We start from the raw sequence: 27,403 nt of genomic DNA on the forward strand, positions 1-27,403 counted from the left end.
TCATGTTTTAATGTATTATCGTATGTTGCACACGTCTACTGATATATGTCTAAAACATAGTTGGTAGCTGTGACAGAGTTCATATCCTGATCCCAAACCATAGTTCTGCTTCCCTTACCCACAGTCAGAATCTGGGGGGCAGTGTTGGTAGGAAGCCAGGGATTGAGAAATCCCTTTAAATTTTAATCAGACCATCTTCCGTATTTCCTGGGGACAAGGGGCAAGATATGCCTGAAGTCAGGCAGTTGTCCCCCCCCTCATTCAATAGCAGTGCCTTCCCCTCATCAACCTAGGAAATCTAGCTGGAAAAACTGCCCCCTCCTCATTTAATAGAAAGGCTTGCAGACAGAAACACTTGCGCTGTAATCTAAAACAACTATGGATCCAAAATCAAAATCCACGGGGCACAGGCTAGAAGAGAAACACCAGACACCCACAGCATCACCACCTCTTACCCAGAAACAGCAGTGAGGGAGAAAACCACACTGTCATACACACAACAGCTCAGAGCACATGGTATTAATACAAAATGACCACTATGCATTTTTTATATTTTCTCCACCGAGCCTGGACTATGAGCTTTCTGCTACTGAACCCGTGGCTGCCCCAGACAAATAGGGAGTCACTATTTGACCCAAGCCATACATAAAGATCAGGGAGAAGGGAAGCAGGAGTGAAGCAGAGGAGGCGCTAGATGAATAAGGGAAGGTGAGTACAGAAAGCAGAGGTAGCCTAAGGGAGTTTTGGGACCTAACATGGCTAAAAGGTTTGAAAGTGAGACTGAGAAATCCTAAGGAACCTTGACAAACTGTGCCGACAGCAGAAGCCAAGAGACCTGGGACTCCCAAGAAAGAGATGAATGGAAAGGATTGGCCCAGGAGGGTGACCCAGACTGAAGAAGGTGAGAAATTCTGTGACTGTGAAAACGTGCTGAGCACTATATCCCAGAGAATGTGTCAAGAAGCATGCTGGGTGGTACAACCCTGAGACTGCACGTGGAGAAGAGTAATAGAGGAAGACCAGTATCCATATTACATTTAGGACTTGTAAAGAAGTATGGTTTAACTCATCCTGACACCTTCTGTTTAGATTATTCGAATAGAACCTTACTTTATTTTCTATATACTGCCCCTAATACACATTGGCATTTAACCCAACCCCGATCCTCACAATAACTATATAAAGACATTGAAATATACTTCTATATCATGCGTTCTATTTCATCTGCAACACAGTGTACATGGTTAAAAGGAAGGTGTTCTTGTTTAACCCCTAGCAAGAGTAAAGCTAAGGTGAAAGATCATGCTACCTCTCTTTCTTTAAATCGGACATGGGCAGATGGCTTACCATTCAGGAATACAAATCTGCATTATTTGCCCTTCTGAAGGCTAGGGCTCAGGAGGCCAGTGGAGCTGAAAGGGACATCTGAGGGACTAGAAATGTAAGCTAAGGCAGTTAGTCTTATACAGCTCCCATCTACCAATGATTTTGGGCTTACTGTGCATGCCTCTGTAAGAGAGATGTTTGGGTGGTTTTAGTGTACACTGGGTAGGTAGATGCAGAAAAACCTGTAGCATTAATCAGTACAGGTTGGAAGTATCCATTATCCGTGCGCTGATCTGGTGTCTCTAGGTACTTCTGAAGGTTTATATAGCATGGCAAGTAGGCCGTGAGGGCAGCCTCCGGTGAGTCTAGTTTGTTTTGTTTTGTTTATTTTGTTGACAGAAGGAGGATAAGATTTAGTATGTCTGGAAAACAAGAATTAAATGGTCATCTGATAGGGAGTGAGCGAGAGGTAAAGTTGCAAGCCTTTAGTAGTGAGAAGTTAGTTGCAGGAAGAGAGGGGTGCGAGGAGGAGGTGGGATTATAGTTGGGTCACTTTCTGCATCTTGGTTTAGTTTAGTTTAGTTTATTATTTGTAGTGCGCTCCAGACCGGTGGGTATTCAGGCGCAAGGCATAAGGATATTCAAGGTTTGGTTACAACATGAGAATACATTTGTGTGCAAGCGCCGATTGGTTACATGTTGGCACAATAAGGTTACGATATATATAGGCAGGTACATTGTGGCATGCATAGATTTACAATGTAGTTAGTTGGTGCTGCTGGTGCCTGCAATGTGGAGAGAGATGCGGGCAGAGTCAGCGGGTATGTTCCTAGATGTCGGCATCTTTGAGCCAACTAGTGATGCTCTGGCGGAACTTGTGATAGGTTTGATCGATTCTTAGAGGGGATGGTAGCGAATTCCATAGGAGTGCTGCATTGACCTGGAAGCTGCTGCCTTAGATTTTGGCATGTTTGTATCTGGGGACCCAGAGGTAGTTGGTATTGGTGAGTCTGGTGATTCTTGTGGTAGGCTTCAAGGTGAATCTGTCGCATAGGTAGCGGGGTGCTGCAATGTTCAAGCATTTGTGGGTGAGGGATGCAGTTTTTAGTTTTATTTTATCGTGAGTGGAGAGCCAGTTGTTGGCTCTTCTGGTATTAGAGATGTGGCCCTCTTAGGGATACCTAGGGCTGCTCTCAGCGCGTTATTTTGTAGGAGTTGGATTTTTTTGATGGTTTGTTTATTGGCTCCTATGAATAGAGTGTTGCAGTAGTCCAGCCTCGATAAGATGAGGGCCCTGGCTAGGGTGATGCAACTGTGCTGTGACAGGAAGGCCTTGCCAGCTCTAATCAGCTTGCATGTATATGCCGTGGCCGAGGCCAAGGCATTGACCTGCTTGTTGAAGGAGAGAGTGGAGTCCAAATAGAAACCCAGAGTTTTAACCTCCTTGGCGACAGTAATAATATTATTGTCTATGTTAAATGCTGAGTATTCGGGGCTGAGTTTTTTTAGGGTCGAGGGAGTGCCCAGGATGATGATCTCTGCTTTGTCATCATTCAGGCATAGACCGTGGGTGGCCATCCATGCCTGGATGATGAGATATATCCTGTTCACCAAGGCCAAACCCTTGTCGTAATCACCGGTAAGCGGTAGGAGAATCTGTGTGTCATCTGCATAGTTAGTGTAGGTGACACCCAGAAGGTCCAGATTATCGAAAAGGGGCTTGGTAAAGATATTATAGAGGGTGGGTGAGACACAAGATCCCTGGGGCACTCCGCAAGTTATGGGGATGGGGTTGGCTGCTGCCGTAGGAGAGAAGACTCTCATAGTCCTGTTGGTTAGGAAAGATTGTATCCATGCTTTGGCTTCTTTGGAGAAGTGAGCTGCCGAGTCCAGGTGGCTGCATAGGACTCTGTGGTCGACCAGGTAGAAGGCAGCTGATAAATTCAGGAGTAGGAGGGCTGATTTCCCTTCATCCCGGAGTTCATCAATCTGTGACTTAAGGTCTAGGAGGGCTGTTTCTGTCCCATGTTGGGGTCGGGAGCCTGATTGCCTGGTTCCTAGTAGAGAGTTGGTTTCTAAGTATTTTTGTATCTGGGAGTATGCCATTTTATCTAAGATCTTTAGGAGAAAAGGCACTGTAGTGATCGGGCGGTAATTGGTGGTTATTAGTGGGTCTAGGTTCTGCTTTTTCAGTAGAGGAAGCACCCATGATTCTTTGAGGTTGGATGGGATGGTATTGGTGGAGAAGGATGAGTTGATACATTTCGTGATAAAAGGGGCTAGATCTCTGGCTGCATCTTTTAGAGGTTGAGCGGGGCATAAGTCGCCTTGACAGTTGGTGGGTTTGAGAGATGGTATAGTATTTTCTGTTTCTTTTATGGTGACTTTGGAGAACTTAAATCTGGGGTGATTGGTAGGGTTACTTGGTTGCTCTAGGTTGATGTTAATGGGTTTGTTGCCGGAGAGGGTGGCTTTTTTCTTGGCAATTTTTGTTTGAAGGGTAGTGACTTTATTGGCTAGAGCTTGCTGTATGTTGGAGCACCAGAGTTGGTCTTTGATGCAGTTGTCTGGCACAGGGATGGGTGCTTCTAGCTCTTTGAGAATGACAAAGAGTTCTTTCATGCTAGAGTTGGCTTGGGCAATTCTGGCGTTGTAAGTTTTGCGTTTAGCTGGGATGATTTCTTTTTTGTATAGGGCTGTGATGGAACCGAGGTTGGCTTTGTTTTCGTCAGAGGGTTGTGCTCGCCAGGATGTCTCACAATGCCTTTTTTGTTTGCGCAATGATTTTAGGTATGGGGTATACCATGAATTGAGATGGGCTTTGGGTTTGCTTTGTCTAAGTTTGAGTGGTGCGATGGAGTCTAGAGATGTGGTAATGGTGTGGTTAAAATCCTTAAACACAGCTTCGGGGTTCAGATTTTCCGGGATAGCATTGAGTGTGGGGAGGATGAGGGGTAGCAGTTTGTCACAGTTGATGTTTTTTTTGTTCCGGGTAGGGATGGACGGCGCTAAAGGTGCGGGTGCCAAGGTGGGTTTGGCGGTAGTTAGGGTAAAAGTTATGAGGTGGTGATCTGTCCTAATCTGGGGGGATATGGAGGCTATCGTGGTGTTGCAGTTGTGGTCTGCTACCCAGTCCAGGGTTCTGCCTTTGTTGTGTGAGGGGGAGAGCACACTTTGGGTAAATCCTTGTTCCGCTAGGATGCTAGCCACATTGGATGCATGTGTGTCTTTGGAGTCATTGTAACCTAAGTTCAAGTCGCCTAGTAGTAGGACTTGAGAGGAATTTTTTAGGTTATTCGAGATGATATTAGATATGCCATCTTCAAAGGTCCCAATGGGTCCTGGAGGTCTGTAGACCAGGTATATTGTGAGGGTATGGGTGTTGTTTATGTTTAGTTTGGCTGTCATGAGCTCACATGAGTTGATGACCGGGGATGGCACTAGACTGCAAGGTAGATTGTTTCTCGTTATGAGTGCAGTGCCTCCACCCCGAGTATCGGTTCTCTCTGATCGCAATATGGTATATCCGTTAGGTATGGCCAGTGAGGGGGCGGGTCCTGCTGTGGCGTGTAGCCAGGATTCGGTGACTGCTAGGAGGTCTAACTGTTGAGAATTGATGATGTCTGCTATCTCTGTAGCGTGTGCAACTAGCGATCTAGTGTTTATTAGGCCACCCTTGAGGCTAGTTTTGTTGTTCTCGGGTGTGGTGGGACTAGCTGTAGTTTTGGTTTTGGCGGGGGGGCTGTTGGTGGTGGTTGGAGTGGGCCAGTTTTTAGTTGTTCGTTTGTTAGCAGATGCCAGGGTTTTAGCTAGTGGTTTGTCTAATCTAATCCTAATGCCTTGGTTGTCTAATCCTTCCTTATGCATGGGGAATGCGGCCTGGTCCATTGCTATGCAACAAGGGGATCCATGGATGGGTGTGTGTCTTAATTGGAAAACTCAGCTGTTGCACTTGATTGAAGTATGATTTAAATGTTTGAGTTGAAGAGCATATTTTTGTGAGATACTAGTTTATGTGATGTGACCTCCATAAGTCTTTTATTTATTAGTTAGTTGCTATTTCAACTGATTAGGTTAGTTGAAGAGCCATGTATTGAGCAGTTTCCTAAATGTCAGGTGGTTCTCATCCATGCTGAAATGTCTTAGTGAGATGTTCCAGGGTTTTGTGGCCAGGACAGCGAATGAGGAGGCTTCCTTTTGGTTCTTATCGAAGTTCGGGACTATGACTAATGCAGCATTGCTTGACCTCAGAATCCTGGTAGTCTTGTAATGTTGGAACAGCCTAATGAAAGAAAGGGGACCCTTCCTATGGTAGGAACAGTGGGCAATGTAAATGGTTTTGAAATGTATACTCTTCTTGATGAGAAGCCAATGAAGTGTGCATGATTCTGGAAAGATATGGTCAAATCTTCAGCCTGAGGAGCAGTCTGGGCGCTGAGTTTTGGTCTACTGTTTTTTTTATTTTACATGAGGAAGACCAGCTGTCCGATATATGGACTGTTTGCAATTGTCGAATTTTGTAACCCAGTACAGAACCAAATATCCAAAGCCCTTAGCTACCTATTTTTCTTACATATCAACTAGCAACCTATTGATGCCTACCCAGACCGGTATAGATCCCTGAGGGAAGTACATGTTGAAAGTAAAATGACCCCAACAACACAAAGTTGGTGATGGTTAGGAAGATGGCTTACCAACTTTCCAGAAGTCAGGGCTGAGGTGAGGGATCAAGAAACAATCATATCCACATATAGAAATCGAACAGGAGTGACCTTTTAAAATAGTCTGGAGCTTGATTACAAATCCCTTGCCTTCCCCATAGTGCTGTATGGTGACTTGAATTACATGAAATTTATATTGCCACAGTCCACTGCTATGCAACAAAGGGATCCATGGATAGGTGTGTGTCTTAATTGTGGAAAACTCAGCTTTTGGACTTGATTGAAGAATGATTTCAATGTTCGAGTTGAAGAGCATATTTATATGAGATATTAGTTTATGTGTTGTGACCAACTTCCTCGGAAATAATATATTGCATTCTGAACCATATATACGTTAAATTAAAGGCTACCTACATTTGGGAACAGACTTGCTGCAAGCAACAGAAAAGGCAGCTGTTGCTACTAATATTCAAAGAGATCATTGCTGAAATTACAATGCACTACGGTATGTCCATGCATGCATCCAGAAGATTAGAGCAACATCCCAGTTCCCTAGGCTGCAGTCTTCATTTGGCAGGGAACATTCGTGAACAGCACCGTTTGGGTGCATAATTAAAAGCAAGCATGAGTGCATTTTAGATGATCCCAGGGAAATCATCAGAGGAAGAAACTCACGCTGCTTATTGATAAAATAGCATAGTTACACATGTAAGTCATATTAAAGTGTCTGAAAGCAGAGCTAAATTAAAAGATACTTCGAGTTTTTTTAAACCTTTGCTGAAAAGGTGTTTGTATTTCTCGATTTGGTAGCCATTTTTAGTGGTCTATATGAAGGAACAAAAGACATATTTTAGGGGCTATCAAAGAGCATGTCTGGTGTCAAAGGCATAGTCTAGGAAATGAACAATAAACACAGTATTTAAATGTAAAGACAGCAGTTATGGTGCTGATCTATGAAAGAAATTATTACAATGCTGTAGTCAAGACCAAAATCCTCCTAACCTAAGCATTTTCCCATTTGACCTGAAAAACAAAAAGCGCCAATGTACTGTTTATTTTTGTCACAGATGCATCTTGGGGGAGATCATTGTAGAATGCCCTCCTTCGCCCCCAGAACACTTGCTTGGTAGTCTTGTGTGAGTATGCCAGGTCAATAGAAGGTTCACTACACTAGATAATTGCATTAAAGGTACACAAATAAAAGGAATCCTGGCTTATGAAACAGGTTTCCACTCAGCTGACCAGAAAGAAAGGAACCAAAAGGCATTGGCATAGTCAATAATGTTGGCTTTTGTGTAGGCATGCTTTACCAGGCTTTCGCCATCATACCCCAGGAAACTGCCACAATGTGCTCTGGCACAAAAACCATATGGCGATTGTTGACATCATGTACTAACTATTAGCATCAAAAGCCCAGGTACACATATATATGTCAGGGATTGCTACCACAAGGGCAGATAATAAAACCATTGCCAGAGATTGCTCTCAAATGCACAACTACTCGCATACTTTTTTTAGGCAATGTCCAGGTACTTGGATCATTGTTAATGGGAGGGTCGAATATATATATATATATATATATATATATATCTCACACACACCTATAACTGCCAATTTTTTACCCAGTTGATAGTTGATTTAATTGAAAAGATGGGCTTATTAATGGCCTACTCATACAAACTGTAGTTAAAGCTGAATGTACCTTTAAAACCATTATAGTCGCTCTGAAAATATCAAAGTACAGTTCCTAGCTCCAACGTTAACATGGTCAGTATGTAATTTCTAATAACATAGTTATGATAATATGAATTAAAACAGATCACTAATATGATAACGTAGGAAAGTCAGCATTCATCTCGTAAATTAAATAAACCGTTTCACTGCTGCCAAAAGCAGTTACCTTTTTGTTGTCATCCAGTACAGTATTCATGCTTTCTATCCACAGTGTGTCAATTGGACCATCAAATACTACCCATTTTCGCTCGGGTGTTTCAGACAGTGCAAATTCTCTGAAAGTGTTGGCCACAATGCCATCAGTCCACTGGAAAGGAAAACAAACAGATAGCAATATTATGTTAAACTCCTTTGCAAACCAATTAACGAACAGTTAAATCTATCATACAATAAAAGTAGTCATGAGTTTTCGTATTTTGGTTTATATAGCACACATCTCGCTGGAAGCAAGGGCACTCTGTCAAGTCATTTGCGACTAACATGAGTTGTGGAAAGGGGAGGTTACATGTAATAGTAGCTTGGATATCCCATACTACGTTGGTGGTCTGTACAGAGGAGTATCACGTCAAAAGGGTCCCCTAGTTATTCCCTGAATAGCAGGGTCTTGAGCCCCTGAACTGCAGGAGCATTGGAGCACTGAGATTGGGATGGTGTTCCAGTAGGGTGGGGTGTAGAAAGAGAAGCCCATTTCCTACTGTTCTCGTTGTGTGCCAGTTTAGTCTTGAGTGTAGTCTGGGTACCACAGTCACAAAGGGTCCTTTGACTCTTATGCCCACTGGTACAATTTCAGTTACTGAGATCTCGAGTAATGGACAAACAGTAAACACAAAAGAAGTGTCAGAGAATGGACCGAAGGTCTTCGACAGTTTACCAGTTCTAGACCTAGCAGGATGAAAAACACTCCGAGGATCATGGCGTTCAAAACGGTAACTCAAAACTGTTGTTTGCTGACAGGTCTGTTGTTATTTGCCATTCAACTTTCTCCTGGCTCAACTGCATCATGGAAAAAAACATCTTCCTTTTAGTTCTTTTATAAAACAAATGTTTTTTATGTTTCGGTATATTTTTTTTATATAAGAATAGGAATAAAGAACTAAGAAAACCCACATATTTGAAAATGCAGAATTAAAGAAATAGTCCTTTTTATTATATATTACCCCGTCGCTGGAAACACCTTCAAGCAAACCATACACTATCAAGGTCACGGGCATCATGGCCTCCTTCACTGTTTCTTCATCCACCCTTCTAGCTTGCCATTTGTCCATTAAACACACACATTAAGACCCATTACTAAGTAAGGGCCATCGATGATTTGCAGCAGAAAGCAGAAGACAAACATAACATAACCTGTGCATCTTTGGTGCTGCCGGTGTATGGTGTTGGGGCCTGGTCCGAATCTCAGGCTTCACCATTTTGAAATGGTTTTGAAACAGCTGGCCTGTTGACTCGTATGTCCCTTTCCTTTTCCTCCATACCTCCAGGATGTCATTCCTACGCTTCATTACACGCTTCTGCACGGTGCATTGTAGGAAGAGGCGCAGGCTTTTCTATACCGGAAAGGCTAACCCAGACTGCAATAGTACATTGTTCTGCCCCAGTGCTGCTGTATATGTAGGATTTTACACCACAGGTTCAACGCCCATTATGTACAGGTTCCCTGAAATCACTTGGATGCCTCAGACATCGTCATTACCCCAAAGGCCTATCATATCTACCAGGCAACACACTTTAGGCTCAGAGAGGAGGAACTATTTTGCTTCAAAAAGCATGCAAATTATGGCCACTACGACAATGAATTAATTGTTTGGGGACATGTTCTTGAAAACACCTCCAGTCATGCCACTGCCTCCACTGGGTGCACCACCACTGTCTGTGCCACCAACATCTAAGAGTTTGGGCGCTTTGAACTCTCAGGGACTTCCTGCTATGGCATTAGCCTCACCAGTGACCCCCTAGAGTGAGTTGGACCAGTTTGCATCTCCGGTTCCGACCACTTAATCTAGCGATTCAGTCAGCCCTTCCCAACCCTGATCTAATCCCCGAAAATAAGGAAGAAACCCTCAATCAGGGATTTTTACAAGAGTATTCTTGGGTTGATCATATTTCTGGGGCTATGAGTACCTGCCCCGGCACAGCTGGAGACTAGTGGTATAGATTTGGTAAGGCAAAGAAAACTACACAGAACAGGGATTCTGATTCAGCAAGATGTGACTCAGGGGCAAGAAGGGCACAGGATAAACCCCTCACCACAGTGGCCACAGACAAGCTTTTGGAGGCCAAATATATGATTTTTCTTTCAACTTGATTTTAATTGGCATTTCATACAACAACAACGAAACTGTCAACAGGACAGAACTCCCCCTACCCTCACCTCCCCCCGCCCCCTTGCTTGATCCAGGAAATAACCCATCCATACCCCCAATGATGTCACCGATAAGTTCCAGGCATCCGAACAAGGGCTGAGACCCATACACCTAAACGATAGATCCTTGAAGCCAGACCACTCTTGATTCATCTTATATGTCTGATTCCTCTTGCAGGTCTATAATTCCCAACAATGTCATACATTTCGGGCACCAAGCACTGTGCACTCCCTCCTTTAAATAAGCAATTAGTTCAGACCAGTCTGTCTTAAATCTCATACTTTCTCCTTGAATTGAGTAACTGAGCCACTCCATTGCCAACACCGACCACATTTTGGCTACCCAGTCATGTTCTTGTGGTGGATCCTTAGACTTCCATCGGCGTGCCAGCACCAGAGCCGCCGACATCATCATGATGACATGAACCTTTCGACGGGACCCGATGGGAATCTCCCCACAAAATCCCCCTTAAGCAAACCATATCCAGCCCTCTATTCCTGCATCCAACCTTGCCCAGGGTATGCACCACTGCCTGCCTTATTTGAACCCAAAACAACTCCAATTTTTGGCAATCCCACCATATGTGAGCCCATGTACCAATCCCCCTGCACGCCCTCCAGCATTCCCGAGATGAAGATGGATAAATCTTATGTAGTCTGATAGGGGTGAGATGCCACTGGACCAGGAGCTTTAACCAGATCTCGCGGATCTGGATCGATCTGGTTAACTTCGGGATTTGGGACCAGAGTTGTTGCCAGTCCTGGTTTTCCATTATTACCCCTGTGTCTTCCTGCCATTTCTTCATATAAATCCTAGGTGGGAGAGTTTCACCTTCTTTAATATGCCTATAGATGGACCCCATTAATCCCCTGTCCCCGCAGTGCGAGTCTAAGTATTTCTCAAATGGCGTCAGAGGTCGGGAGCCAGCCTGACGCATCTCAGGGTGAGAAAGCCAAAGCCGCAGCTGCATATACCCATATCTATGCCGCTCGTCCAGGCTAAAGTCATCCTTGCACCTTTCAAAGTCTTTAACTGACCCCGCGTGGTATATATTTCTTTTTTTTTTTTGACAACTTTATTTAAAGATTTATCAAAAGAAATACATATCATTCCAAAACAACAATTATGATAACAAGAAAACGACAAATAAAACGAAAAAAGCATTATACAAGTTGATACAAATAGTACAGAATAAATAAGAAAAACCTATCAATTATCTCTACTAATCGCAACAAACCTAATTTGAAATGATAACTAGCAGAAAATCAGAGGAAAACAAGAGAGAAAAAAAAAAACACAAACACCCAACCACACAACACAAGACAAACACAGTGGTATATATTTCATAGCATTCAGCATCCCCCCTGGAACCATGCATCAAAACTCTTGTTCTTACACCCTGGAGTGAATTGCGGGTTCTCAAATATAGGAGTATACGGGGAAGGGAACGTGGTAAAGTGGGAGCCTATCACTACGGAGTCCCATGCTTCACCCACTACTGTGGTGATTTCACTAGCATACATTTGAGGGGTTCTATCTGCCCTTGGTTTCCAAAGCATTCCCTCCAGATGCCCTGCCACTACAGCTCTATCCATCTGCCTCCACAACTTATTCAGATCGTCCCTCTGCCAATCTCTGATGATTCTAATCTGGGCTGCTAGAAAGTACGCCTTAAAGTCTGGGACACCCAGCCCCCCTCGAGCAGAGAGCCCTCATAAGAGATGCAGCCACCCTTGGTTTTCTCCCTTCCAAATGAACCGGCTTGTAACCCTGTGTAACGCTCTGAAAAAATTACATGGGATAGCGATTGGGAGGCCCGCAAAGTGATATAGCACCAAAGGTAGAATCGCCATCTTTAGAACATTTATGCGGCCCAGCCAGGAGATACTCAGGGGACCCCAATCGACTGATTTTGATTTGATTTTCCCAAGCAGGGGGAGATAATTAGCTCTAAACAATTCTCCCACAGTTCTGGTAAGGAGCACACCTAAATATTTGATGTGTTTGTCTGCCCAGTTAAACTCGTAGGTAATTTTAATATATCGCTCTGTCCAAATGATATGCCTTGTATATGTATTGCGGCCCTAACTGCTGTCAAAAAAGTCTCCAGATGGAGGCATATAGCAGTGGGGACAGAGGGCATCCCTGTTTAGTACCTCGCCACAGGACTTGAAATTGGACCATTAATCGCCAATCTAAGGATCGGGTTTTGATAACTAGCCATCACCCAGCCCACGAAACCTGGGCCAAATCCCATCCTGATCAACGTAGCTCGGAGGAAGCCCCACTCTACGCGATCAAACGCCTTTTCGGCGTCGATAGCCAGGAGAAGAGCCGGAACCCCTTTCCTGTGAGTCTTTTCCATCAGGTGAGCTATTCTCCTCACGTTATCCGCCGTCTGGCGACCCCTAATAAAACCCGCCTGGTCGGCCTGGACTATAGAGGGCATAATGTTGTCTAATCTAGCTGCCAAGACCTTCGTGTGCAACTTAGCATCAACATTTATTAGGGCGATTGGTCTATATGCCCCACACCTCTCTGGATTTTTACCCTTCTTGTGGATGAGAATCACCTTTGCTTCCTCCATAGTCCGTGGCAAAACCCCCGTTGACCCTATGTGATTGAATAGCCTAGTAAGATGGGGGATTAAAGTTTCCTTGTGTATCTTATAAAATTCAGCTAGGAAACCATCCGGACCTGGGGCTTTATTGGCAGCCAAGGAAGATATCGCTTTTCTGACCTCGTCCGTTGTTATTTCCCCCTCCAACTGTTCCCTCTGTTCATTCGTTATAGAGCTGAGCTTGACCCTCTCCAAGTATCTCTCGTGTGTGCTAGCATCCGGTTCGCTAGAGGAGTATAGGTCTGTGTAGAACTTGTAGAACTCCCTCTCGATATCACTGTTGGAGGTGTATGTCTGATACCCCTCTCCTTTGATTCTTAAGATCGTTTTCTCACTGTCTTCCCTCCGGAGCATCTTAGCTAACAGGCAATCTAATTTATTCGCCTTAACATAGTATTTCTGTCGCACGGGCAGGAGAGACTTTTCTGCTTCCCTAGAGTGAATGAGATTCAGCTGGGCCCTAAGTGTACGGACCTCTCTTTCGATGGCCCTCGTTTGTTTCTCGGCCATCCTGGCCAATGTCTCCTTGAGCCTATTTCCCAGCCGCTCTTCCTCTAGTTGCAATTCCTGTTCCCTCCTTGCTTTAATTGCTATTATCTTCCCCCTTATCATAGCTTTGAGGGCGTCCCACCATATCTGCGGCGTGGTGTCCTCCCAGCTATTACGAGCGAAAAACTCTTCAAGCTCTTGTTCCATCTCCTTAACCAGAATAGGGTCCTTAAAGAGGGTCGCAGGATACCTCCACCTCCACAAACCCGGGGGCACATTTGGTCTAGCGATCACCAGAATGATAGGAGCGTGGTCAGAGACTGCAATAGGACCTAATGTGATATCTTGTAAATTTCCTAAGAGGAAACTGGACAGCCAGACGTAATCTATACGTGAATGTGTTCTGTGAGCATGCGAGTAAAACGTATATCCTGGAACATCTCCCTGAAATTCCCTCCATGCGTCAACCAGCCCCAGTTCACTCATTTTCGCCTTTAAATTCCCAGAGGGTCTCCCCTGCAAACCCCAAAGCAGTCTACCCCTATCCCTGTGGGGCACCCAGGCCATATTGAAATCCCCTGTGAAAATGATCTGGCCCTTTGTACACTTGATCAATTTAGTGAGGGTTTTCACTATGAATGGGTCCTGGCCCGTGTTGGGTGCATATAGTGTTGCAATTTTGTATGTCTCACCCCTACCCTCCAGTATTATTGCCAAATACCTACCCTGAGAGTCCCGCTGAGTGGCCTTGACTGTCAAATCTACCCCGTCCCGCACAGCAATGACCACCCCCCCCTTTTGGTGGCCTGGGCGGCCTGTAGAAGCCGAGAGTAACCCCATATTCTAATTCTGTGGGAGTCTTGGGTCTGAATATGGGTTTCCTGCAACGTAACAACCTCGGGCTTCTTCCTCCACACAAGCCTCTCCACTTTCAATCTTTTATGCAGGGAGTTTAACCCATTAACATTCATAGACAGAAGTTTCATCTGCCCCATTTCTGATGACAACCCTAAATTGGAGAAGCGTCCTCACTTCCTCACAGACTGGGCCTCAGATGTATGCTGGAATCGGGACCCCATTGCAGGAGTTGGAACGTTGCTCAGCACTCACGGCCTCCTGGTTCGGTAGCACCCCTCTTCCACCCCTCAAAACACCCCCTGGGCGAGCTCAACTGGAAATCTGCCCCTCTCGCATCAAACCTACGAGAGTTGAGCACAAACATTCTCCCAGTCTTAAACAACGTGGGACTACCCCATCCCATTCCAAGAAAATCACCCCATCCCTCTCCGCCTCCACCCACCAATGCAGCTAACCACCACCAAGATGGTGCCTGTTTCTCCTCTCGCAAGTGCCCTCCCTTGCCCTGTTATGCTTTGATCACAGGTGGAACGGTAGGATCCCCATCGCCAGAGGGCCCCAGCTGTACAGTCCCTTCCCCAGGTATAGTGACTTTCCCTGGGATGCGTCGATCCTGTGGGGGGAGCTGCTTCGCCAGGCACCTAGATCGTACTTTGGTCCATTCCCAGGGCTTGAGTGTTTTACGGGGGGGCCTCTGTCTCAACCGGCCCCGCGGATTGTTGGTTCTCTATACCCAATAGCTCCAGATCACAGGTCGTTATGTTCTGCTGCTTGCCCTAGGTGAATGCCAGACCAAACGGGTGAGACCATCTATATCTAACTTGCTGTGCCCTCAGGTGTTTCAGGACTGGGCTCATTCGCCTTAGTTTAGCTAAAGTCACCTGCGCCAGGTCTTGATAAAGAAAGATCTCAGAACCATTGGAAGAGATGCTGCTCGCCTTTCTGGCCTTCCGCATAATCGTCTCCTTAGTAGCATAGCTATGGAAGGCCACCAAGACGTCCCTAGGTCTAGCGCCGGGTTCGGTCCGGGGAGGCCCCACTCTGTGAATTCTATCGAACTGAAGGTCCAGGCCCGACACTTCCTCCAGCAGGTCTGTGAAGATGTTTGTAAGAGTTTGCGTGAGGTCATGGGCCTGGATAGTTTCCGGAAGGGCTTTAACCCGGATATTGATCCGCCTGGAGCAATTCTCCAGCTCCTCAGCCTGCAGCTTTAAATTCTGAGTTGCCACAGCTAGAGTCTCCAGCAAATTCCCCACCTGACGAGCATCTTCCGTCAACTCTTGGATGGCCTTTTCATTAATGTCGACCCTTTCCTCCACTTTATTTATGTCCCGTTTAATTTCCCGGGGTCCTTCCGCCAAATCCTCTCGCAGGGTATCCATCTGCCTTTGGCCTGCGCTGTGATTTTGTCGACCATTTCACCCAAAAATTGCTTAAGGATTGCATATGTGACTGAAGCATCCTGGGAGGTCTGAATGGAAACCTGCAACGCCCCCCCTGCCACCTCCCCTAGCAGGTCCCCCCCCTTTTCAGGCGCCCGGGACCAAAGCCCGGCAAGTGTCAGCTCCTGGGACTTTTTCAGGCTCTTCACCCCAGAGGAGGGGTCTTTAGCTTTATTCCTGGATATTATAGGAAACCCTTTGTTCCGTCTCAGTTACCGTCTGCAAACCGCTTACTTGGTCGGACCCGGAACCTTTCCACGGGTCCGCCGGCGCCTGAGGGTTCGGTGGGGAGCGCACCCCCTCATCCAAAACAGTCTGGCAAGATGTGGGGGGGTTCTCTAGCTTTGGATACAGAAGCCTACTCCCTCTTCTGTACAGCCCAGTAAAGGTACAATGATGCAGCTTTTCCTCGGATCCCAAGTGATCAAGACTCCAGGATGGGCTCTGCAAGTGGGGGCAGCACTCAGTAAGTGGGGGCAGTAAAAAAAAAAAAAAATAGTCTTCTATCTTTTTAATTCAGGGACACCTCGATCTGAAGGACGTCCCAGCCTGTGTGCCCCAGAGCAGACTTTTGCCCGTTCGCTACTTTGGGGGGCCCGGAGAGGCCAATGTTCTCCCAGCACTGCCTGGCACCTCCCTCCACCTCGGGCCGCTCTCCAGAACCCTCCCTCCTCCCTTGCTCCTTACTTGAAGCCGGCCCGTCCGGCGATGCAGAGGGCCCCCCCCCTCTGAGCACCTCCTCCGCATGCCGAGCACACAGGCCGTTCCACTCTGCCGGGGCCCGGACTTTGCGTCAGTCCAACTGCTTCAATCGGCCGTCAGGCGGGCCGCTGATCCCCCCTCCTCCTCTGTGCCAGAGGGACCCCGCCGCCCTCCGCGATCCTTCAGTGGGTGGGTCGCCTCTCAGGTGCCCCACCAGCGATCCGCTCCGCTCAGGGGACCACGGCCGCAGGGGCTCCCCCGGTCAGCAAACGGAGCCAGGAGAGAAATCCACACCAGACCGCTGCATCGCACCACCACCGCAGGCGGACGCGGCCCTCAGCGAGTGCACTCAGGCAATTTTCACCCCCGCCAGCCAGCAATTCCGGGCACCCCTGCACTCCGCCCGGGGAGCAAAGCGCCAAAATCAGCCGGGGAGGGCTTTGAAGGAAATTAAAACTTCAGACGGCACCATCAGGGCCCGATCTGTTTAGGGAGCTTGGGCGTCGCAGTGTTTACCAGCCAGTGGCCATCTTGGAATCCCAAATGATTCTTGAGATTAATCTGTACCTGGCTTCTCACCCACTAGCCTAATTGGTGCTCGAAGCCGTCAACCTACCCAGATGAAACACTATTTGGAGGCATCCTTATCGGTCCCCAAAGGTAAAGAGGAGACAAACTGTAGGCAATTAGCAATGATGTATATGCTAATTCCTCCATACACCCCTGTCTAGCAAATGCTGATGGCATACAGGTGCAGTGTAATCAGAGGAAGTTGCATCTCAAGACCTCCCAATTCCTCTCCTTCAACGGTTGTATGTGAGCCACCCAGATCGGGAACGCCTAACCACCGATGGACAGGATGAGTGTGATTTCTCAACTGTGTGACACATTTAGGAATGCTACATCCCTCCCAGTGCAGATGTTACAGAGACTCTTCTGCCTCCGGTCCTCAGGGTAGCCCAGGCCAGACTCCACATGAGGTGGATCCGACTACAACTGGCCTGTCATTTAAAACAAATGTTCAGCCCCAGTTGACCTTGTCTCACCAGACAGGCAGGACAACTATACTGGCAGTCTCAGAAATTCAATATTTCAGTGGGAACCCTTTGTCACATGCCAGACCCTTCCTTATCAGCCTTCCTTATCAGACACGACAGACATCTCTTTCTGGGTGGGGTGCCCCCTTGGGTCATCTGCAAATCTGACTGGTGGACACAGGAGCAAAAGTCACATATAAATATACTTGATTAGACAGCAATATGGCTGGCTCTTCAAACATTTCAGCCTTCCCTGCAGGGCTAAGGGGTCTTGATACTGACAGACAATATTACAGACATGCATTACTTGAAGAGGCAGGGAGAAAGAGAAATCCCCTCCATGTAAATTGGCAATTTAACTGTGAAACAGGGCCTTATGACATTTCATATTCCAGGCCGGTCACTTGGTGGGATCTCACCATATGCAAGCAGACACTGAGCAGGAGGACTTATGCCCTACATGAGTGGAAACTCAACAGAGATATCCTCTGAGATATTTGAAATGTACAGTTCTCTTTGAAAAAACTTTTTGTCAGCACAAAATGTGCAATAGCCACTGTATGCATCTCTGGGAGACTGGGCCCATCAATCAACGGGAGACACCATCTGCATCCCTGGTCAGTTCTCTGCCTTCCCTTACATTGCCCTTTGGGCAAAGCCAGTCACAAGATCAGGAGGGCACAGGTATGCAGGCCCAAGAGATATGGCTTTTCAGATTTGCTGGAAATGGCAGTGTGTCCACAGATTCCTACTTTTTTCCTGACACTTCTTTGTCAGCAGAAGGGACAGGTTCTCCTTCTCTCCCATCAATCTCTTATGATAGCTGTTTGGTACCTGAGGACCTAGTGTAAGAGCATCTGGGATTCTCGGATGAGGACATGTTCATTATTCAAAGTAGCTCACAAGTACTATACGGGAAGGCAATATTGCAGTAAACGCAGAACTTTTTGCAGCTGGGTAGGGGATCTCATATGCTCCAGGTCTCTTGCTGCGATGTTTTGGTACCTACCTCAATTCGGAGGGGGTGAGGTCTCTGGTGGATTTCCTGCCTTCAGAATCCAGCTGCCACGAGTCATTTCATTGTTAGACATCCCAGACCCCAGTGGGCCCTTAAAACCATTGAGTATGCTGGCTAGGGCGGATGGGAGTTGTAGTCAAAAACATCCAGAGAGGCAAACATTGCAGACCCCTGGACTAGGAGAACAGTAGTCACTATAGTAAATTAACTTTAAATATTTGCTGAGCCCATCCCTTTTTAATAAATTCCATCTACAGGCCTGTTTTTCCTGTAGCCTATGACTCTTACTCTATGACGATTTCAATTCTGTTTGGCATTCTGGTTCACTGAGCCAGCATGGCAGATACGGGCAAGAGTCTTCCCTCTCACCTGACTAAAAGGGAAAATGTGACATTCATTCGTCATAACAAGGTATGCGCCTCACCACACCCTCAATGCAACCAATAGAAAAAAGAACTGCCATCAGCATAATATATCCTGCTTTGGTCTCTGGCAGTGGCTGTATTCAGTCAGAGCAACCTAATTTTCTATAAAGTTCTTTCCGGTTTGCAACAGTCCACCTGAGCCAATGCCTCAGAATCATCTTGAGACAGTGACTGCGGTCCATGCCCAGCTGAAAGGACTGTGGCTCCAGACATCCATTCATGAAAGCAACTGGAGGAAGTAGTTGTGCTGTTCCAGAGGTTGCCTCTCCTACTTAAGTCTGATTGGAGGTTTTCCTTTCCCAACCTCCAAAAATACTTCACCAAGAGATTCCATTAGTCTGATTCAAGGATGAGGGCTTTCCTTTAAACATTACCTACCAACAGCCCCCTCTCCTGCGAACAGAGCTCTACGCATTCTTCAAAGTTTATAACAACTTTTTCAAGCCGGGCAAAATATAATCAAAATGTGACACAGTCCCGCTCGGCCTGACTCTCGAACTTAGGTGAACGCCTACTGCTAAAATTACCTCTGTGAGCAAGTTGCCAGCGCTCCCCATATCATGCCCAGCATGCCACACTTTTGCACTTTACTTAGCCTATGTTTGCTAACTCGTGCTGTCTCTTTGACTGCCTCATATCGCTGCAACTATCGCGCCGCTACTTGCTTGCCCACCCTAACACAGGCACTAGTGCCCATCTTGAGCTTACTCCTTATACATGGTACCCCCACCATTAGCTAGCCTACCTCCACATAAATCATGTACTTGCAAGCTACTTACACAATCCTACTGAGAACTATCCTACACTTATCACAATAGACGTCAACATGCCTCACTCTCTGCCCTCCCTGGCATCTGTGACACCCCCGAACGATCCCAAAAACCTAAATGATATGATCACTAGACCATGCAATCTCTCCCAAAGAAACCTCAAACTTCGTGCCAGACTCCCCGAAATGTATGAATCCACAGCCAAATCTATAGACATCCTCTCTAACAACCTGTCTAGAAACCTTAGAAGTGCCCAGCCTAATACCAAAACATCTCCGTACAACTCGACTAACACTCAGCACCCACTCCAGCTCAACAGCCGACTCTCTCGAGACTCTCCCACCTGCCCAAAACCCCCACACAACACTGCGACACCACCCACTGAGCCCACACTGCCAGGTATAAGAGGAGCCTTAATAAATACCCGGTCTCTGGTGGCACATGCCAAAGAAATAGCCGACCTTATCACAACTGAAAAAATGGACTTCCTCGCCATTACGGAATCCTGGTTGCATTCAGCAGCCGGTCCAGCAATTATGCTAGCTATTCCTGAGGACTACACACTCTTCAGAATAGACCGCACTTCCTCTCGAGGCTGTGGCCTAGCCATAATTGCTAAAACTAGCCTAGCACTAAGACTTGCTCCTCCACTAAAGGTAGACTCTTGCGAACTCCTGACCGCCAAACTAACTACCTCAACTTCTCAAACCATATCTATCCACCTTATTTACAGACCCTCAGGCCCTCTCGGATCCTTTGAAGAAGATCTCACTAACTTCCTTTCGGATAACCTTAAAAATACATCGTCAAGTCTTCTCCTAGGAGATTTTAATTTGGCTACAAAGACCCCTCAGATCCTAACGCCACACAGATTAATGATTCCATTGAGGAATTGGGCTTCGCCCAAAAGGCACCACTCACACTAAGGGCAGAACCCTTGATTGGATAGCGGAACACCATTGTGTAACATCCATTAATGCCATAACAACCATGCGCTGGTCTGACCATCACCTGATCTGTTTCGCCCTTGAAGTCACAGCCCCCGATCATACCATTAGTAAAGCCCCCGCTATTCCTACAAGGAACAAAAAGAACATTACAGCTGACAAACTAATTCCTCTGATCATCCCTACCTTGAATTCTCTCCCTGACTCTGCAGACCCATTCACCTTGGTCGAAGAGTACAATAAGGTAATGTTATCCGATTTGGATACCATAGCACCTTTGAAAATCAGAAAATGCAAACAGAAAAAACATGTTAATTCATGGTTCTCTCCCCACCTAAAAGCCATTAGACTTGAGAAACGTAAATGCGAACAGATATGGAGATTAAACCCTTCTGAAACAAACAAAAACAATCTAAAAAATCTAGCCGCCCTATACAAAAAAGAAATAATCCTTGCTAAACAAGAATCCTACAATTTGCGCATCACCCAAGCTAATTCCAATACTAAAGAATTATTTACAATCCTTAAAGAACTGGAAACACCTATCCAAGCTCCTGACACCTGCCTTAAGGACAAAACCTGGTGCACTAGCATTCAGAGTGCTCTAGCAAATAAAATAACGACCTTGCAGGCTAAAATCAACAACAACAAAAAAATCACTCCTCCTCGCCTCTAACTCTAACAATGTTACAGCCCCTGCGCCCTCGAATACCTCACCTCTCACCTTGTCCAAACCACCTAAACCCCTTTTCAACTTCAAGAAAGTATCCATTCTCGAAGTTGAAAAAGTTATCTTAACTCTCAAACCATCCAACTGCCACGGCGACCCTTGCCCTGCACAAATCATAAAGGATGCCGCAAGGGACCTTTCCCCATTCATAACCAATCTTATAAATGCCTCATTCTCTTCCGGCACCATTCCCAACACTTTGAAATAAGTCGTGGGTCCTCCCACTTCTAAAAAAACAAACACTTGACCCGACCATTCCCACTAATTATCGTCCCATTACGACAGTGCCATTCTTGCTCAAAATTCTGGACAAGGTAGCGTACCTCCAAATTCAACAATATTTGGAATGCAACCACCTCCTAGGAGTACGTCAGTCAGGCTTTAGACCGCAACACGGAACGGAAAATGCACTGATTGACCATAAAGCTCAAATAGACACCTTCAGGGACAATGGAAACACATCACTTCTTCTACTGCTTGACCTCTCAGTGGAGTGTGACTTGGTTGATCATAAGACTCTCTGCCTCCACTTAGACTCGGCTACCCACTTCTCACAAGAAGCCATAGGCTGGATTCAATCCTTCTTAGATAATAGGACCATGCAGGTCTTCAGCAGCCGCAGACCCTATTCCTATCACTTGTGGTGTGCCTCAGGGCTCATGTGTTTCGCCCATTCTGTACAACATCTTCACAAAGCCCCTTTTTGATGATCTAGATGTCCTGGGTATGACCTACACCAACTATGCAGATGATACACAGATCCTCATCCCGCTGACGGGAGATTACGACAAGGATTTGGCCTTTGTGAACAGAGTATATCTCATCATCCAGGCATGGATGGCCTCTCATGGACTATGCCAGAATGATGATAAAACGGAACTCCTTATTCTGGGCACAACAGCTAATCTTAATACATTAGGCCATCTATATTCTAACTTTATCATAGACAACAATAAGATCCCAGTAGCCAAGGAAGTGAAAACTCTTGGATTCTACCTAGACTCCACTCTCACCATCAAAAAACAAGTAAATTCTATGGCCTCGGCCACCGCTTACACGTGCAAGTTAATTAGAACAGCTAATCCGGTCCTTACACCTAACAACTGCATTACTCTAGCAAGAGCTTTGGTATTATCTAAACTGGATTATTGCAATGCCCTATACACAGGCTACAATAAATACATTACCAACAAGATCCAGATCTTACAAAATAATGCTTTAAGAGCAGCCCTCAACATTTCCAAGAAAGCCCACATATCTGACTTGAGAAGATCCACCAACTGGCTCTCCACCAAAGATAAAATTCTCCTCAAATCAGCCTCCCCAACTCATAAATGTTTACATATGGCCCACCCAGTACCTTACCTCCAGGTTCCAGAGACAATCTACTAACCGCCCTTCTAGAACAGCCAATACCAAAAGTGCCTAGATTCAAACGAATGAAGACTGGCGGTAGTAGCTTCCCGGTCAAAGCGGCCCAAAACTGGAACTCACTCCCACCCTCTTTAAGAGAAGACATGCCCTACCCACGCTTCAGATCTAACCTCATCCAATGGATTAAGGAGCATGACATTTGACTCACTACCACACTGCCACTACACTATCCACTACTGCGTATATATATTTGTATAACTTGTATATATTGTATATAACTGTTGTTCGATGCCCTCTTCTTACCCTTGCTCATTTGTATGATATAGGCCAGCACTGTTTATTAATATTTTGTGCTGCATCATACAGCAATGTAACCTAAGTTGAACATTCCTCCTTTCCTTTGTCTGTGCTCTAATACCCTTGGGTCTGGTGCGCTTTATAAATAAATAAACAAACAAACATAGTTTGGGCTATTTTTCAGTTTGGGATATTAGGTGTTTCTTGAGACACCTATAAGCCAAAACTATTGCATTGGTGTACAGATAGGGAAGAACAGGGGTGGACTGGAAACCAAAAGAGGGCCTGCCCGAAAGGACATATGAGGAAGAACACAGAGTCGGTAGGTGTTGTTTGGGTATGTGCCCACCCACTGCCTGCCCATAGCTATGCTAATCCCTATAGACATTCCCACCCATTCCTAACTCTGCCCACCCAAAACACAAACACCTGCACATGGGAACTCTTTTAGCTCGCTTTAATCAAGCCCTTCCATCAGACTTTACATTCAAAGTGCCTGCCAGTGTTTGTTCAAAGCAGTCTTCTGAGAGTTAATTACTTAACTAGAGTTGTAAACAATCTGTCTTACCAGACCTGCCTTAGGCCACTTTATTTATAAGCACTCTGCGTGTTCTTCACTGAAGTCCTGTTTAAAACAAGCATTAGCAAAGCCAATATTTTTGGCTTGTGCATAGGTTTTAAGCTTTTGCCAGGCAATGCTATTGGATGCCCAGGTAATCGCACCATTTTGCACCTGCTACCAACAATGGGTAGTTCATAGCACCACGGCTGCGCTTGGCAAGTGTCTTTCCCGTGCTGTAACGCTCACCTGGTTCCCACGGAGGCGCGGCGTCGAAGGCGCAGAACTCTGAAGATGGACAGGAAGGGCCCCTCTATTCTGGCTTCCCTGGCTCGTTGGATACCCTCCTGTGCGTGAAAAGGGAGTATTACCAACTGTGGAACAATGCTCAAGCCTCCCACTCCCTTCCAACCCTCCACGATACCTCCTCCACGATTCCCCGTGAAGCCTCACCTTAGGGTTTGGAAGGATGAGCTCTCCATCCTGCTTCTGATGCAGGGGCGCGTTGAAACCCAGTTACTTCACTGGATTGAGGATTGATGGGAGTTCAGGTAAGCTTGACTGTTCAGGTAAGGCGCTGTAAAAGTTTTTTTCAAAAGTTCAAGCTTAATAATAATGTTTGTTGTCTAATTGCAGCCAGCGCTAATGCTTATGTCTTTTTCCCATTAGGGGCCAGGGTTCGGAGTGCCGGAGATATGGCGCCGACCCGAAGTGAAACAGTTCTGGATGAGCACTCAGGTAATGTCTTTGCATTCGCTCATTCAATGTCTTTGTCTTTTTTCCCCATAGGGGCCGGGGTCCGGAGATGCCAGGAAGCGGCAGGACCCGAAATGCAGTGGGAATAATCCAACAGGTAAGACTTAAAAGGAAACTGAGCTTTCCTTATTCCTTTTCTCCCTCTCACCTTTGTTCTTGTCTTTTTTCCTCTAGGCGCCGGGGCGTAGCTGAATCCGGAAGATCGCTGCTGAAGATGGAAGCGCCTTGCAAAGGTGAGTAAAATGCAGCGCTGCAGCGATCGAAACGAAATGCCTTTAAAATGATGTCTTCCTTTTCAGGGCCGTTGGAGAAATGACTCCGGGATGCAGATTTAGCAGGTAAGGGCTTTTCTTCTCCTATTCTCTTCCTTTCTCCCCTTGCAGGTGTTCCAGGGTGCTGGCAGGCGTGGCTGAAGTCAGGATGCAGGAGCTGACACGGTGAGCGTCCAGCTGCTAGGTGCAGAACAACGCGAAGCATGTGTGGCTGTTCGGGTGGGGTTTAAATAGCCTTGGAAGAAGTTCCTGGTATGTATCCTTCCACCAATCAGGTATGTATCCTTCCCCGACCACACCCGGGTGGTGAAGTAGTCCTACAGGTTACGTAGTCCCATTCAGGCCTTAAGAGGGCCTGGATGAAGCAGCAAGGTCTGCATCAGGTAAGTGTGCACCCAAGCACTTAAACACATATCCTCTTCTATGAGCCTGGCGCCTAAGGCGCCAGGACTGGGGTCCGCTATGAGCCTGGCGCCTAAGGCGCCAGGACTGAGTCCAAAGGGCCCGCTGAGACTTCCCTGGGGAAAATGATGTCTGCCTCTGGGGTTGCTGGGCCCGGCCTGGCTCCTTAGAGGTAGGCATCATGACACGTGCCTACACAAAGGGCCAAACTGTTGGCATTGCCAATGCTTGTTTGTGTTGTTGCTTCTATTTACACCCTCACCCATTATGTGGCAATTAGTTAATGCATTTTTACTATTTCTTTTTCGACCTTGCTCTAGACCTTGACGTCTATAGTTTGTAACTGTATTTATAGTCCATTTCAGATATTAGAGAAGGTCAGGTATAGGCAAATGTGTACATAGACATTTACAGAATTGCGTTACAGAATTGTAGATTTATTGTACCCATTAGGATATCTTATACTGGCACGTTTAAGTATGCATTTTTATTTTAGCATTTTAAAAATTACTGAGGTACCCCGTTATCAAACACAAAGGCAGAACCAATACAACAATTATACAATCTCTACTTGAATCTGGGGCATGTCCCACAGGTTCATATCTATGTCCAACTACTATAGATGGCAAGGTTGTAGACAGAATTAGTGCAACTGGTGTATGGTGCATAGGGGCTGCAAGCTGGCATAACCCAAATCCTATAAAAGCCAATGCAACTTGATGTACCCTGTGCTTCTCTATGAATATTTTGCCCCTCGATGTACACTGTATATAACACTCTGTGTTTCCTGTTCGATTCTATGTACCCTGTGATGCAGTATGTGTTATCTGCCACTATGTGTGGGACCTGTGCCAGGAACTATCAGGATCATTATGATGAGAAACACTGGGAGGAATCGTTGGGAGAAATGGGACTGCATCCGTTTGAAAGCAGTCCTCCAAGAAATTCGAATCCATGTTATACAGTGCATGGATGGATGGGGACGTCACAGCTAATGTGTGGTGAAAGGCATGACAACACATGATTCATGCAGTAGTCCAACAGTGATTCCAGTGTGGTCTCCACTGTGCGCACATTTGTATGGCTACAATGATGATTAAGCCTTGAAAGATATTTAACAAAAGGTTTTGAAAGTAGCATTTCCTGAGACTTGCAGCATTGCATTTTGTTATAGCGGATATATCCGCAAGTACAAGAATCATACAATACCTCATGTGATACAGCATCAAACTGGCCAAAGAGTTGGCCCATGGTAATAGCTTTGGGATTCACAGTCCTGAAAATAACTTTTTCCTCGTCAGCTCCATGTTCATTCATTAGGGACAATGTGTCAGCTAGTATATTCAGAACTTTGGTCTTCCCAGCAAACGGCTCTCCAACCAGCATAAATCTATCGCATAAACAAACATTCAATTAATAGATGACAATTTACATTTCATTCTTGCCTATTGAGTCCAAAATCACTACAGTAGCGATTTTGAGTCAAGTTAAGGAACAGCTGACACTTTTTCCCGAATTAAAATAAAATATTAGAAACCACAGCCACATAATAAATAACCTTTGCAACTGCGTCTGCCCTGCCTTCCAAAGTGGGATGCACTACAAATGTACTAAGAAAATATGCCTCCTTCAGATGTTCACAGAAGATAGGGGCAGCACCACCAGCAAAACACATTATACTGTCTCTTGGGTATAAGGGTTTTTGCACACTGCTAAATTCCAACATTAAATCATGTAGAAAATAGGCTTTGGACAGAGAGCAACTGATTTCCACACATTTGGCTTTCATTTAAAAAAAGTGTTTATCAAATGTTATATTGTGATTTGGTTTTCATTCAATAACCTTTCACAGTAACGGCAAAAGAAAAAGTAAAAACATATCTGTATCCTAAGAACCATTTCATCAATAATTAATAAAATTACCCCTTCCATAACAAGACTTTCATTTGGAAGAACAGGTTACTTACCAACTGTAACGTTCTTTCGACTGGATGTCCCTCCCACGTATTCCTCATCTTATGATAAATTGTTATCTCCAGCTTTGCTGCTTTGGAAAAAAAAATTCTCGGCAGAGGGCGCTGTGCTCGAGGTTGTGGCGTTGATTGTCCCTCGACGGACTCCGTACTCTGTCGACGTCACCGATGGTATAAATAGCTCGAGCCGCGCCCGTTGATTTAGTTCTGTTTTTTCGATGAACATATAGGAGGAACACCCAGGCGTGCCCCATGACAGATACATTCTTCGTGAGAGGCAAGTGTAAGAAAACGTAAACTGTACTGTGGGGTAGGATGGGAGGGTCGATGAGGAATACGTGGGAGGAACATCCAGTCAAAAGAATGTTACAGTTGGTAAGTAACTTGTTCTTCGAATGGATTGTGTCCTCCCACGTATTCCTCATTTTATTATAGACTCCCATAGCAGTGGCAATTTTGGAGGTGGGAGTACTAATTACAGTTTTCATGGACAGAATGCAGAACTGCCTTGGCAAATAACCCCTCATTGGAGGAGGCAGTATCCAAGCAGTAATGCTTGATAAAAGTATGCATTGTTTTCCAAGTTGCAGCTGAACAAATATCTGCTGCCGGAACTCCCCTCTTTAGAGCCGCAGAAGTAGCCATTCA

General features: G+C 45.8%; 1 protein-coding gene across 1 annotated transcript in view; it reads right to left on the reverse strand.

Annotated features, from left to right (window-relative positions):
• DNAH12 (dynein axonemal heavy chain 12) overlaps positions 1–27,403 on the reverse strand; it is a 3,791,933-nt gene that overhangs the window by 2,336,184 nt on the left and 1,428,346 nt on the right. The window contains exons 31-32 of the mRNA XM_069643677.1: positions 25,992–26,172; positions 7,888–8,028 (exon numbers count right to left, since the gene is read on the reverse strand). Of these exons, the coding sequence (XP_069499778.1) occupies positions 7,888–8,028; positions 25,992–26,172 (322 nt within the window). The remainder of the gene's footprint in view (positions 1–7,887; positions 8,029–25,991; positions 26,173–27,403) is intronic.

Source organism: Ambystoma mexicanum, chromosome 2p, assembly GCF_040938575.1.
Source record: "Ambystoma mexicanum isolate Mex_15411 chromosome 2p, UKY_AmexF1_1, whole genome shotgun sequence".
Taxonomy (NCBI): Eukaryota; Metazoa; Chordata; class Amphibia; order Caudata; family Ambystomatidae; genus Ambystoma; species Ambystoma mexicanum.